We start from the raw sequence: 15,834 nt of genomic DNA, 5'->3' as shown, positions 1-15,834 counted from the left end.
TGAATGTGGGAAAGGGGAAAACAAGGTGGCTTTCTGGGGTCGGTTCCTATTTGACCAAATGGTTGGGTCGGTACACCACAAATCTTATCTTACTTCATCCATCCTCTGCCATCTTAGGCATATTTTCCAGAACACAGATAGAATTAGAAACAGATATGCATACGAATATCCATTTGTTTATGAATCTGCTGGAAAATGATTCAACAAATTTCAACGCAGATTATCGACAAAAAAACTTGCATATTTTTTTAATAAAAGAATGGCCAACTTAACGTTCACAAGTTAGTATATCGCAAGTGCTTTAAACCTCGTGTCTTACAGACTTGACTCTCTCAAAACCAATAGTCACGATTTAAGATCACTATCAGTGAATTCAAGACAAATTAATTGCCATTTGCCTAACCCACGAGAATCTGGTTCATCTGGCTCTTTTACGTGCACCCCAATGTGTAGAAGACGGGCCCAGGCTTTGTGTCTCATTCGAAGGTCTAGGCGCATCTTAAGTGTCTGTCCCAAAACTCCGGTTCATCCCCAGATACTTTTGTCCCTAGCCACCATAGTACTGAATTGAGAGAGAGAGAGAGAGAGAGAGAGAGAGATGGGGTTTAACGTCCACACGACCCAAACTAGGTCATTTCTGGACTAACACATGATTCAATGTTATTTCAATAATTCGCTTGCGCGTAGGGGTCTTTAGCAGTGGGAAGAAACCGGAGAAAACCCACGAGGTTGGACAGGCGATCCTACTCCTTGTCACGTACAGCCGAGGAATCGAAACCACGCCAGTTGACTCAATTACAAACCTTATGATACAGCGCGCATGTGCTAACCATTCGGCCACCCAAGCCTCCTACTGAATTTGAAGATAAGGATTAAAGAATATCACTTGAGTGAATTGAAAGATCATTTGAAATGCAAGGGGTAATGCTTTTTTTACAGTTCAACGGATACTACTATATCTTGCAAGCACTATACCGTCGTTAATATTCCCTTTAATAAAGTCATGATTTGAAGTTCCAGTTAAATGTCTTCAAGAAAAAATCCTGATTAAAATCATAAAAAAGATAACACCGTTTAAACATTTATAGTATATTCTATAAAAAGATAACATATCAAATAATTTGGTATTGCGTAAAATAAACCAACATTTGTCTGTATAACTACAACATACAACCTATCTTGGAAATACCGGTAGTTATGACCTTCCTTTGAATTACAAGTCATTTCCTAGTCTTTCAATTTCCGTTAAGACTTTATCCATATCAGAGTATTCACAAGCTGGGTTGACGACGATGATTCTGAAGAAGTTGACATGACCTTTCATAGAGAGCGGACAGAAACCTATCATCATACTACCATCCTCTATCATCCTTTGTTTTATAATCGGAGAAACCTAAAATTAATTTCAAATTTTCATTTAAATACTTTTTTTTAATTCCGGGAAAGGTGAGTGGTTGTGAGGTGGGTGGGTGGGTCCTAGATAATCGATTGGTAAGGACACGGTACTCTCGACTAGAATATCCCGGATTACAAACCAAGCCTGGGCCTAGCTAATCCTTGGGATTCCCCCCCCCACCCTGGTTCCCACTTGTAAGGGATGGTGCCGCCTGGGGCTAAAAAGTATAATCTTATCTATTCTTTTGGATTGGACGAAGAATCTAGGTCCAAACATCAACCGTTGGAATTCGATGAACCTTCAGTTGGAAACGCCTCGTGCCGGACAAAATTCTCCTCCCCAGAATTGCATCATATGTTAGTTTCAGAATGACCGCTGTTGAATAGGGCGGTCACTTCTTGCTCAATTTTTAATATTGTACTAATGATGCGCTATTGATTTCTAATATAAATGATCGGTATACATTATGCTACTTACTTTAGCTATCTTGGCCCACCATTCTGGAGTTTCTTCTTGACCACGTAAACTAGGAGGTATATACCAAAAACATATATTGGTACATTGAAACTGAAAAATAAATCACATATTATATACATGAACTATCGGCACTGACGTGAAAACAAGGGAAGACAAACAAGGGTTATTATGAAAAGGACTACATACCAACACCTCACATGAAAAGTTGTATTAGGTGTTCTAGAAAAGGTAAGTATAGCCTACAATACGATTTTGGCAATCGTATTTGCAAATGCTACCAGCACTGTCAACTTTAAAAAAAGCAAACTAATGTACAATAAATATTTGTAGGCTCCTCAAATGAGAAATTGTATCAAACGTTATAGAAATAGTATACATAATCTGCCCCTAAAGAAGACAAAAGACTTTGTGATAACATAATTTGACTGTATAAATGTATTTTACCTCGGGTATAACTAATTTAAATCCATCAGTTTTCCTTAATTTAGTTGCTAAATATCTGTAAAAAAATCATTAAATTATTTCATTGAAGCGATAATATTTGCTTTAGTCTCGTGTGTTATTATGTATTATACAGGAAAATCCGTTTTAAAAAATGATAAAGTTGCATTGAAGCTTTGGAGATGATAGCTAGTCTGTAAAAACATTCATTTTTTTTATTTGCTGTTATTTGACAATAATATTAGATTAGGGGATGTTAAAATTAGAATGTATGCAAAATTTTAGACATTTCGATCGTTTCTTACGTTTCAACACCCAATTTACCAACCATACAAAGATTGGGGTGGTTTTCATGTAGTTTAACGTATGTTGCCCCCCCCCCCCACACACACACACACACCCACACCCACCCAAACACACAAACAAAGAAAAAAAATAGGTCATTTCTTGATTTTTCGATAATTAAGTGAGTCTAAGATTAGCACCCGTATTTGCTCATGATCATTAAGCTAGAAACCTCCTTTGCATAAAAATTAAAAGTGAGTGTAATCATGTTAAATATGACATTATATAAAATTATTTACATTTATTTTCTTGCTGATGCGATATTATCACTTTAAAAGTTTTAGCACAAAGATTAACGCCCGAATCCATTGTCCAGCATAATATAAGCTATATACAAACCGGCTGTGCATAAACATTGCAACTTACTGGGAATTATCAAAAGCTTTTTCAATCCTTTCACTCAACCCACTATCACCTTTTCCTTTCCATAATAACCAGAGTTTAAGAACGTCAGCCTTTCTACCACACTGAACAGTTTTATCGCCTGATAGAAAATAATATTATACAGGTGTAAACATTTTACCCTTAAAATATAAAGTCGGTTAAAATATGTCAAGTATTTTAGCACCCAGCAGCAGGCAAAATACTCTTATATTATTGCACATATTGGTCTAGTTTGCAGGGTCTCCTTCTTAATGAAAGCTTTGTTAGAGATGGCATTGTTGCTCCATGTCAGTCAGAGTGAGAAAATGTAACTTGACGCGAACTTGTTGGTCTCGAATTCATGGATTATATGACATTCAAGTTTTAATCGGGTCATTTTAATTGTTAGCTTGACAATTAACCTAGATAAGCCCTGTATATTTCACTTACCTATATCATAAGAAACATCATAAAATTTATCTGGTTGAAATAAATATTCGGCATATGCTCTGTTGGCCTTCTCCAGTAGACCCTATTATGAAACATAATGGTAATATTAAAAAAAAGGAACAATCATATATTTTGATTATATTGGGTTGAGGGCCTCCATTGACGTCTTCAGAGGATTCAGTTAGTAAGTAATCTCTCGTGGGGCCATTCATAACCGCTTATATTTCTCTACCTACAAAACGGTCGCCGCAGAAACGGGGTTGTGCCTATTGGTGGAATTAAGTGAGCTGGTACCTTGTTCTAAACAAATCATTTAAAATCTCTTTAAACCGACTGTATTGGTTTCCTTAATAAGCTGACCTTCATTATATTTAGTCGCAAATGACTTTTAGGGTATTTAATGCTTTTTTGTGGCAATGTTGCTACTTCTTGACAATTTCTTGCCTGGTTTCTGACTCATTGTAATGGTAACATCCTAACTATCACAGATGATAAAGTATTGGCATTGGTTGCATAACCATTGTACGATAACCTCAATTCGTTCCTTTATTACCTTTTCTTTGACAAATATTCCTGAGCATTGAATATTGGCACCAACCATTTTATGAAGATTCCAAGCAACTGAATCAGCTCTGTAAGCAAATAAATATAGCAAAAATCAAACACGAAGTAAGTCTTTGATGACCATGTTTCAATTTGTCTGGCAGGTCCGCCACCCATGCTAAATTGCTTCCATATATTTCTTCACTGCGTACGCATAGTGTTAAAACAACGACACAACACCCCCATTGATATTATTATCAACAAATACACCCTCTAGCGCTTTTCCTGAAACTTGAAAACAGACAGAAGATTGATCACACCCAAACTTGAATTGGTAAAGACATAATGTTAAGTTTGTTGGGTTTTATAATGGGTATAAACTTGTGAATAAGCTGTTAAAAGTCGTTGACATAAAGATCAAATGGTAATTGCTCAAAAACAATTAATGATACCTAGAAAATATTTTACGAAGTTACTGAAGTCTATCGCATATGCACAAATTACATTTGAGAAACACGTGTTTTAAAACTGAATCTTAAAACAAGCTTCTGCTTTAAAGCCACAATATTCCAGACTAAACGGCAACTATGGTAACTCAGCCCATGCACACTAAGAAACATATGGGTTCGCAATTTATTAAATTTAACCAATTCTAAAGTAAGTGTATTTTCTATAATTTGAAAGAGGTAGTGGAAATCTCACCTCTCAACGCCATCCATAAGATGTTTGTGTTTTGATGACAATAAAACACCGCCTCCCCATGCTGCCTACAACCACAAGTATGACAAAATAATTATTTAGCATGCTAAGCAAAGCGTCTTATCTCATTTTACTTAAACTAAAGAAATTTCTGCATTAATTAGAAGAAGGACGGGTTTTTTCAATTAAATAAATTAGGTTTAATTGGTGGAAATTATTATCTAATAAAACAAGATGAAGCTTTAGCTATGCACAGTTTGCATGACATAGGCCACGAGCCATATATTTTTATGAGAGTACATATTTAGACCACATTTTTAAAATTTATTACTGCAGAAAAGAACTTGGAAACCTGGTAGAAATGATAATGTCTCATAAAGTCACAATGGCCTTATATACTTCCGTTAGGCATGTCCGTTTCTAATCAACATGCACAATTTAACGGGTGAATTGAATATGGTACACATTCTACGAGTTAAATATTTCATCAATAATAGTTTTTTCCTGTAAACGATAATGACAAACAATAAAAAATATCTAAAAAAAAAAACTTTTAATATACAATGCGTCCAGACGTACTTACATCTATATGGAACCACATGTTATGTTTAGAACATGCGTCTGCTATTTCATTTAAAGAGTCATATGACCCTAGAACTGTAGTACCACATGAACCCATAACAAAAAATGGTATATGACCCTAAAATGAAAAGGGATAAAATTAAAATCGCTGCCAGCCAAATGCAGTGAGGTGTATAAGTGGTATGACACAGGATTATTTAAGTGGACTTTAGAATTGTAATCAGCTACGGTAGAAGTCTCAAATCAGCTTCTGATCAACTTATATTAAAAACCTGTAAAAGTAAAACGGAAACGGATCTTTTAATGCACAGCCTATGAAATAGTCTTCCTTTTATTTTACGTATTAGCCTCTGTATAGCGTTTCAATGGATATTCATTCTTATCAACAATTTGTGGTTGTAATTCATCTTTGAAAATTATTCATTTTATTATGCATAATTGTATCATTCAAATATTCAACATTTTTTTCAAAAATTAATATTAGAGAAACGTTGGGATTTGCAGAAAATATTACAATGTGCGAAAATGACATAATCAATAGTTCATTATGAATGGTCATGCTAATAAAGATTACAAAAATAGAAAAGTTGCAATGAAAATCATTCCGGGTTGAGTTAACTAAAAGTGGTGGATTGCCGTGTTCGGAGTGGACGGAACCTTACAGAACCAAGATCAACATCTGAATGGATCCAAGCGTAGGACGCATCTGAGAGTACATATCTATATTTCACATAAATTTTATTCATTTTTAGTCTTACCCACGCCTCAAAACTCCCATTATTAGAACAGTAATAGAATGATTGTCACAAATCTGAACACACGCCGGACGTTAAATGAGGCCGTTGACATTTTTGTTTCCTAGTAAACGACATGCAATGGTCGTTAAAACAGGGTGTTAATACATTATACTTAATGCATTAAAATTCAAAATTTTAAACCTTCTTTTTTGACTCCTCAACTTTGACCTCCAAATCATCAATCAGCATTCTGCCACCATCGTCTGTTTTGATTCTAATGATATTGTCAGTACCAAATCCCAGGTATCCACCGGCTTTTAATAGGGAATAGTGAGCCTATAATATATTGATGGGTGTAATAATGTGACATACCTTATAAATAAATGTCTACAAATTGTTTTCATAAAATTATCGTCAAGAAGAAGTGGGTATTAATTGAGATATGAGGTATTACATGTTCGACTGTATATGATCTAGTGCTCTTTATTTCATTATGTATGGCCCTGTGCCCTATATTTGTGTCTGGTTCAATTTTATTTCAATAATTCTCTTGCGCGCAGGGTTCTTTTGCTGTACGAGGTTGGAAAGGCGACCCCACTCCTTGTCACGTACAACCGGGGAATCGAAGCCACACCAGCTGAATCAATATGACAGACCTTTAGGTACAGCGCTAACCATTGGACCATCCACCCCCCCCCCCCCACGCCCTCTTAGAAAAAGTAATGATAATTTTGCTATATGCTTTGTAAAAAGCTAACACATTTTTCTTGACAGTTTTTGGACATTTGTGTGCATTTTATTTTCTATAATAACAACAGTCTCTTAACACTAAACTAGTATATATTTGGAGGTTTTGAGATATATGAAAACGACCACGCTTGGTTCGTCTATAATATAAATTTCACTTATATTTTCAATGATGTTATTTAAGGCATTCGCATCAAACTTCTAGTTTGAAATTTGAAACTGCTCGAGGTCGTGTTGTTGCCATGCAAATTCGGTCAAACCTGTTATCATTTGACTGCGATGACGCGATATACAAAATAATATATCCGCTCACTTATTATCCTATTTTTTCCATTTCATATTGTTACTGTTTGCTTTATTTGAAAAAAAAATATGTGCTGAAAACCAATTTTAAATTTTGAATTTGAGTAATATGGGTGTAAAAGGAATTGTACGTTACTATTGTATTTTTGAGGTACGCTTCTTGTTTATGTGGAGATTTATATATTGAATGGGTTTTCCAGTTCTCCCCACTACAGTCCTAGTTATATATCAGTCCCAAAATGATCGGTTAGACTCTCTGTGTGTCTCTTTTAAACATACATTATGCAAGACCTAAATCTGCCGATTTCTTTAGGATTGAAATGTTATTTAAATTATTAATTAGACATTAATTAACTTATCCAGACCATAATCAACTCTCGATGTCATCGCTAGCCTGCGATATTTACTGGATTAGAATCCGGTCTGCTGTGCAACGCTCATTGATGATTAATCCAAAATTGGATAATCGAGACTATGTTTTTTTTTTATCGCTAAATTCTCGGTTCAGAGTGGATCAATTTGACTGTAAATTTCAGCAAATTCCCTTTACATTATCCCGGCCATAATGTATCTTTAAGTTAAGTTACAAGTGTGATGTTGTTAGGACAATTTGAGTTAATTACGTCTTTTACTTACTTGATCAGATGTATACAGATCTAAAATAGGTTGATTGTACATCCCTTCTGATTTCATGTTAGGATAACGTTTATACCTAGCTAAGTGGGTAGCCATTAAATTACAAAATGAACCACCTGCAAAAATATACATTTATAACATAATAACCAATAACGTCGTTAATAAAATTCTTGATTACCTAGATTACAAATTGTTTGTAGACATTTTTCTAAATATTTCAAAACAATTATACAATGTTGATGTCAGTAGATTTGGGGAATATAATGAAATTTTTATTTGTTTTATTCTCGATTAGCTTGAAGATTTCTGCTGAAGCAGCTATGAATAGAAAAATGTCTTTTGAGGCATCCGGTGTTACAAAACACGTTTCCGTTCTTTTACTCGTCCACCTGTCATGTTTTTATTGGATTATTTTTTCAACTGTAAAATGTTGTGCAATTAGCAGTAAAATGGCCCCAAAGAACAAATAATTAAATATAAAGAGCCTTATAATTTTTGTATAAACATTATTCCGGGCAATGACAAGCATTTAATGCATCCTATACTGACATTCTGTGTATGTCTAATGGGAAATCTCAGATGTGTTATTTGAGCCTTAATATAAAATAGGAAAATTATCATCATTATTAAGATATAGGTCTGTACATACCGGAACCAAATACACCGTCACCATTTTCATAGCCAATCAAACTACAAATTTTCTGTACACAATATTGTTCTAATAAAACAAACACTGGCGCTACTTCAAACGTATGACTACAATAGAGTATAAGTAAGAGAATTATAGGGGAAAATAAATAGAGTTTAAGCCGAGCAGCAACCCAATTCTTTCTGGACAGGTTAAAAAGTTCACAGCAAGTGTTATATATAGAATTTCTGTTTCTTAAAGCCCCCACCACAACCCCTCCCTCAAATAGGTAGATGACAAAAAGTTTTAGTGCTATCAGGTAAATTTCTTAGTGGTTCTCCTGACATTATTGTTTCGGCAAGCTAACTGCGAGATTATTGCCAGAATCCAATCGAAACTTCCCAGTCTTCAATCTAATCCACGATTACCGTAACAATAAGTAAAGGTATAAGTAATGGTAACGTACATGTTAGTATTAAGAGCATCAGTTATCCATGAACCAGCTAAACTATACGGTTCTATACCAGAATATAATTGATTGTAAAACTGAACACTACCTGAAATACAAATACCATGTTAAATATGTTTGGAATATACGTCGTAGTTATTCAAATTTGAGTACGGCAACTTCAATGTAATAACATACGGTACATAATACTAAGGAGTAATCATGTACAAAAATCTATAACTTCGAGGAATATCTCGATACAATTTACTGTTGGTCTTAAACGAATCTTACAAATTGGTGAAACAGATCACCCTGTACCGCGTGTTTTGTACATGAGTAAACATGCACAACAAGACACACACTGCTTTTGCTATTAGCCTACAAGTTGGAAATTTGTCATTATAAAACATCATAAATTTTAAACAAAGATGACTTAAATCGCTTCTACTGTTCAATGATAGAGATGTTGGTCGAAAGAAGGTTGTAGATAGAAATATAACTGTATGGGTGCAGTGGTTGCTAGAATTCTAACTGTAGTTAACGGATCATCTACGTACACGATCAATTGGTGCCATCCGAAAAACTGGATAAATGGACCTTGTCATGCACGCCATTGAGAACCGTCCCTGCAAACGCGAATTTTTTAAACTTTATAAAGTATTTCCAGCTCGGAACACGTAATAAAATAAGCCAAAGTAACGCGTCATTTGAATATTTTTTAACGCCATGTATACAATCAATGTAACAAGTAATTAGAAGTTGATTTATATTAAAATGCATTATGGACATTTGCTATTTGTTTATGAATATTCTTTGCAATATAAATCTCCAAATCATTTATTTCTCCAAGCTTGGAAATTAAAAGAAAAACACACACTATTTAATAAGACCTTAACCTGGAAGGGGAAATGCCTAAAACAACAACAACAACCAAGTTGCACATTTTTGTCTAATAAAACAAAATAATACCCCATAATTTCATTTCCCATGAACTGGTAAAATGTCCACGGATGACAGTTTAATAGATCTATATATTATCTTAAACACATGTGATGTCTAGAAAAGGCTCATTTAGCACTCTTTAACCATACTCAGAACTGACAGCGAAACCAGTTGAGTTTTGAAATTATTCGGGGTTTCAGATATCTCTCTTTTTTGCTTATCTATAATTGCGACCTAATGGAAAAGGCAAGAGTCACGCCGTATTTTGAAAGAAAACTAGCTATTTAATATTTAAGAAGAACTTAACAAGAAACATAAACATATATTATACTCCAGTAGGCTAAACGCTATATGTGGCATGGCCACATTCAATTGGTGTTTCAGAAGGGAATGCCAGTTGTGATCATTTTGTTGCAAACTTTAAGATTGTTAAAAATTATATGAAAGTAAGTGTTGGGTTCGCAATGACTCCTTTTATGTGTAATTGGTAAAGATAAAAGTATTTAAACGGAATTGAGAGGTGGGGATGGGGGAAGGGACAGGGTCCTAAAATTTTTCGCATCCATTCAGCCCCTTTTCCTTTTTTCGACTGTTACATGCGATACAATGATATGGAGTTTATTGAGATCTAAAACAATTGCGCTGACCGTGCAAATTGAAGAGGATCGCGTATTCTAATAAATCTCCGTTAGCACAGCATTTAATACCTACCAGTTTTAACACTGTATTTAATAACTCTTTTACAATCTTCTAATATCTCTGCCGATGTTGCTGGTTCATTTTTTACAGGTAGTTGTAATAATTTCTGAAATCAAATTTACGTATTGTACATGGGATTGTGGATACAGATTTCGTGATCGAGTGGTTAAGTGCGCCCCATGGACCTAAGATCTGTCATTATTTTATGCTTGCTGTCAGTTAAATTCACATTGTGTGACTAAATGGAAAGGCGTCGTTTTTTACGATTCACTCCCACTGCAAAGATGTAGAGCTGCTACAAAAATAAATGATTAGTTTATGTCTTGGAAAATAAGATGAATATAATGTTATTATCTAATTTATAGAATATAACGTTTTATTTTATATAGGTTTACCATCTACTGTGGGTGTCTGGTCGTCTTGTACTAGACATAAAATGTCATAAAATGTTTTTGTGTGTTATTGTTTTAAATGAGTTCTCACTGTGCATTTCCTTTTTGTCAAACGATGGTTGTCGTTAGCCCCGACAAACTTAATTCAAGGGATTACTGATTTAGATTACGTGTCGCTTGTTTGTATTTATATAACTGCACATTTGAGCAACATTGAATGAGTTTAAGTAAGATATGCTGACTTTAGGAACCATTTTGTAAATTCAGCATTGACACACAAAAAGTGCATTTCAGCAAAACAAAATCTCACAGAGGATTATTTCAAAATTGACTGACGTCTTTACGGGAAGAATTTTGCAAGGGCAATTTTCAAAGTGCCTAGCCAAGTTTTTGCTCAATCTAATTTCAACCCAATTAAAACTATCCATTTAAATCTATTTATTCGACAGATCATTCGATTGATATATAAATGACATGTTTAAAGAAACTGTGCATTGGAATAAACAACCCAAAATAAAACGAAACTAAATGGTGATATATTTTGAATTAGTCGGAGATAACGTTCTAAAAGGGAAGCAATATTACATTTGACAGCGGTTCCTATCCTTTCAATGTTTCGGGTAACAGTACTATACTTGTTATCACTTTCATTGGAACTGCAATTTTCATACATGCTTATAACGATCGGGTCCAATTTGCCATATTTTCTGTAATAAATCTTATATCATACCTTAAGTTCCTCAGGATGTCTGAATTCAACAACAGGTGCCTCTCGAGATGTCCCTTTAACTAAAGCATCATCTACCATAATTTTATGAACATCTTCTAAAAATTTGATGGTGGCGGGATCTTCATACGTTTTGTCTAGAATCAAATACTATTATAATCAACATGGTTCTGCAGATAGGTTTAATAAATCTGTCTTATTTTAGTCTATAGTGCTCAACCTTTTATTAATATTGTCTGATACACGGACGATTACCCAGGAGTTGCCAGACAAGATACGTCCACATCTTGCAAGAGATGGACAGAGTTTTCGTCCTTTCCGAATCAGGGGATTCGATGGCCGAATGGTTAGCGCGTGTGTTGTATCATAAGGTCTGTCATTGAGTCAACTGGCGTGGTTTCGATTCCCTGGATGTACGTGACAAGGAGTATGATCGCCCGTCCAACCTCGTTCAACCGCGTTGGTTTTCTCCGGGTCCTCCGGTTTCCCCCCACTGCTAAAGACCCTTGCGCGCATGCGAATTAATGAAATAAATCGAACAATATGTTAGTTCCAAAATGACCTAGTTTGTGTAGAGTGGACGTTAAACCCCATTTTCACTAAGTTACACCCCTTTGTTAGCCCTACCTACGTTGCGCCTGACGAGAGAAGTGGGTTTGAAAAATTCTGAGGGTTTTCATCTAGCTAATCCAGGATTCGAATCAAATCTAGTCCGCTATTTGAATACCCTCGGCCCACCAGAACTATTAAACACGCTGTCAGCCTTATTACTCTTCTGAAGCTTAGTACATCTTACCTGACATCCTGTTTGTAGTATGAAGTGACTGTTGGAGTGCTACCAAACTTTGACGATTCTTTAATGTTGACAAATATAAATTCTGACATAAAGGTCTTAACATACTAGAAGATGTAAAAATCTATGTTAAGAAATCAAAACATTTGCAATTCATTGAAATGTTAATTAACTAGCTCACACGCCCTAAAACATAAAAATAAATTCCTCCAAAATTCATTGGCTCTCTCCGAATTCTCAACTCATATATCAAATAGGGGTTGGGTGGCCGAATGGTTAACGCGTGATCGTTGCATCATAAGGTCTGTCATTGAATCAAGTGGCGTGGTTTCGATTCCCTAGTACGTGACAAGGAGTAGGCTTGTTTGTCCAACGTCGTGGGTTCTCTCTGGGTCCTCCGGTTTCCTCCCACTGCTAAAGACCCCGACGCGCGAACGAATTATTGAAATAAAATTGAACCATAATTATGGTAGTCCCGAAATAACCTAGTTTGTGTCGAATGGACGTTAAATCCCATTTCTCGTTCTCTTGCTGCGTCACCTGTGTGTGTTTGTGTGTGTGTGAAGTCTAATCAACAGAAGTTTGTATGCTAATCTACACCATGTATTAGTCTACTATAGCTTAAAACCCTATTTAAATATGCTTCTCGTATGTTGTATTATAACATTGGCTTAATGAATTGTTTGACATCACATCCAATAGCCTATGTATTATTAGTAAAACGTATTTCATAATATGCTTTAGATATGTCGATTTACAATTATAAAATACGTATACTTACTAGTAAAACTCAGCCTTCTATGATTATTTAAACTAGTATGTCCGTGTACATTGTACTATTGGGTTGATGAACAAACGGCCTTGAATATCATATTACACCAAGTAATGTGGCGTGTTCATCATTTTCCCTGGATATATTCCAAGTTCAATTACCTATTGACATACTTTTATACATTGTACTTTTCAGATGAGCAAATAATATTTCGGGCCCTTTATGTGTAAAACTCTACTTGAGAATCATCCGTGCATCGATGAATTGAAAATTGACAGTTATCTCCATCCATTACGTGCTTATATATCAAATTTCTTATGATAAATTATTATGTGAATTTGATACGAAATATAATATCATCAGATTCTGCTCTAGTAAGCAATTTAACGAATAACATGATTGTACTCAATTCGTTAATATGGGCATAAGAATGATTTTTTCCGATGTCACCAGTTTTAGGAAAATTATCTTCATTGTATAAGCATAAGTGAAATGAAATAGGGTTTAACGTCCAACTGCTCTCCAACATATTTGCCCGGATCCCGGCACCATGGATTACTAATTATATAAGAAAGTCATTTGAAAAAGTGCTTATTATAAAAGACGTTCATTATGAATGCCATTCATTATGAAAGGATTTGTGATTTCGGTTATACTAATATGATCATTATGAACCATGACAAACCATGACGATAATTATGAATGACAATTATGAAAGACGATCAATATGAAAGAAGATTAGCACAAAAATAGATCAATATGAAAAATATGTGACCATTGAAACAATTGTGTCCAAATTATCAGACGTTAACCCACTAGAGATTGGCTACATTCCATTACAGATTACTCCACATTCCGTGGTCAATTTAGTTAAACGCGTTTCAATATACATGATTTTAATCATAAACCTATTGATATTCTTTTAACTGTCGTATAAATGCCTTACCTGTTTGCAATTTAAAACATATGTAGCATATAATGTATTATAAATTATATTATAACTTAACCTTTATCCTTTATATAGATGTTTACATAAACTGATAAGCAGCCACACATATTATATAGTTAAAATGGGACAGTGGGTCATATAGAATAATCCTTTCGTAATCGACATTATAGAGTACTTAAAGTTTGTGTGATTGCTGGCGTCCTACTTTCCCCAAGAACTTGACAATGAGACGAATTGTTGGCTAATCCTTACCCATGGGGTAACCTATATTATCCGGTGGAAACAGGGAGCCCTCTAAGCTATCAAATTAGCTAGCCGGCTAAAGATGGGTGTATAAATTATATTGCTCCTATGTTCAACATACTAGTATATCATTGTGACAATAGAGAATATTGATAAACGCAGGTCACCATAACCTCAGATAAATAAGCATGTAGATGTTTTGCAGGTGTACATACAATCACAAAGGAAAATCGCGGATAATACAGAGTGTCGCTGGAAGCGAGAAGGGGTACGTCTTGAAACTACAATTTGCCCTTCCTAACTGAAAATGATGTAGTTAATAGTAGTTTTAGCTGAAATGGCACTTGGACAGTTTGTACATAAATGTGTACATGGCTATGGTTGGTGGCGTTCTATTTTATTGAATTATTTTTTCTCGTTCTTTTTAAAAAAGAAAACAAACCTGCGACTTTAAGGTAACGTGGTTAAAGGGACATCTTGATCAGACTGAAGCCCACAGAGTATCTTTGAATTCCTTAATATGTGGACCTTCATATATATAAGTCCATCAATAAACAGAATAGGGTAGTCACCATTTCAACTCTTTCACTTAAATCTTATGGACGTTATAAGAATGGGGATATTTTTTAAACGCCAAAAGAGTGAGGATATTTTTTTAGACATTAGCAAAAAATTCCTTTAAGGGCAGAATAACATATGTAAGGAAAATAAACACATATACACATATGCAGTAAAAAGTGTTTTGCTCTACAAGTTTAGTGATATTTCGTATTTATTTAGTCTGCAAGACACGATAAATAGCTGAGACATGCAGTTATTCCTGAATAAGCAGTCTTCAGCCAGTGTGATAGTTGATATCATATGGTTCTAATTTACACAACGACATGGTATTTCAAGTCACACCCTAGTTTCTGTAAATTTAAAGAATTGTTATCGCCTTGTCGATTGTCGTCTAAATTGTCTACTAACTGATATTGTTCTCTGGGGGATTTTTTTAAAGGTCTAATTTTGTGGAAATCAGTTGTTTTTCCCTAAATCCGATTCATCTGGAAATGTCCAGCTGTTATTCTAACAAATCTAGTTTTTGTGGATATTGCTGAGCTATTTGTGTTGAGGGTTTCATTTGGTGTGTAGCACTTCTGCCAGATCCGTGGCACCATAGTGATTTTCTCCCACTGCTACAGATTTTGTGGAAATCAGTTGTTTTTCCCTAAATCCGATTCATCTGGAAATGTCCAGCTGTTATTCTAACAAATCTAGTTTTTGTGGATATTGCTGAGCTATTTGTGTTGAGGGTTTCATTTGGTGTGTAGCACTTCTGTCAGATCCGTGGCACCATAGTGATTTTCTCCCACTGCTACAGACTACTGCAGTTATTGAAATTATACCATATAATGTTAGTCCCGAAATGACCTAGGTGGTGTCGAGTGGAAGTTATACCCCCTCTCTCTCTCTCTCATATTGACTTATATACGTCCCGTTATTCACATAACTTAGTTTGATTCGATTATTACGTTCTGCA

The 15,834-nt window shown here is 34.9% G+C and overlaps 1 protein-coding gene across 2 annotated transcripts; it reads right to left on the bottom strand.

The window, feature by feature from the left end:
- Nucleotides 1-1,103: 1,103 nt before the first annotated feature.
- LOC126820812 (cysteine sulfinic acid decarboxylase) lies at nt 1,104-14,373 on the bottom strand. Of its 2 annotated transcripts, none has more exons than XM_056101235.1 (16): nt 14,067-14,373; nt 12,352-12,455; nt 11,559-11,692; nt 10,449-10,542; nt 8,814-8,904; nt 8,369-8,475; nt 7,720-7,835; nt 6,235-6,369; nt 5,298-5,414; nt 4,718-4,782; nt 4,026-4,104; nt 3,473-3,554; nt 3,026-3,143; nt 2,318-2,372; nt 1,874-1,963; nt 1,104-1,393 (listed from the first exon to the last, which is right to left on the bottom strand). In XM_056101235.1, the coding sequence occupies exons 2-16, from the start codon at nt 12,452-12,454 to the stop codon at nt 1,214-1,216; spliced, it is 1,566 nt and encodes a 521-aa protein (XP_055957210.1). In that variant the 5' UTR covers nt 12,455; nt 14,067-14,373; the 3' UTR covers nt 1,104-1,213. The 2 variants fall into 2 exon arrangements, with proteins under 2 accessions (XP_055957210.1, XP_055957209.1); XM_056101234.1 differs by lacking the exon at nt 14,067-14,373 and adding an exon at nt 13,130-13,256 and having other exon boundaries at nt 1,105-1,393.
- Nucleotides 14,374-15,834: the final 1,461 nt, after the last annotated feature.

Source organism: Patella vulgata, chromosome 5 (assembly GCF_932274485.2).
Source record: "Patella vulgata chromosome 5, xgPatVulg1.2, whole genome shotgun sequence".
In the NCBI taxonomy this organism is placed as follows: Eukaryota; Metazoa; Mollusca; class Gastropoda; family Patellidae; genus Patella; species Patella vulgata.
This window is presented reverse-complemented; position numbering and strand designations above follow the sequence as displayed.

What these genes read in the sequence shown, in the direction of transcription:
- LOC126820812 (XM_056101235.1), bottom strand. Translation starts at nt 12,454, where the DNA reads ATGTTAAGACCTTTATGTCAGAATTTATATTTGTCAACATTAAAGAAT. An exon ending in TTGAGGAGTCAAAAAAGAAG is followed by an intron (nt 5,415 to 6,234) that starts GTTTAAAATTTT and finishes TTTTCATTTTAG; the next exon opens with GGTCATATACCATTTTTTGT. An exon ending in CTTATGGATGGCGTTGAGAG is followed by an intron (nt 4,105 to 4,717) that starts GTGAGATTTCCA and finishes ATTTGCTTACAG; the next exon opens with AGCTGATTCAGTTGCTTGGA.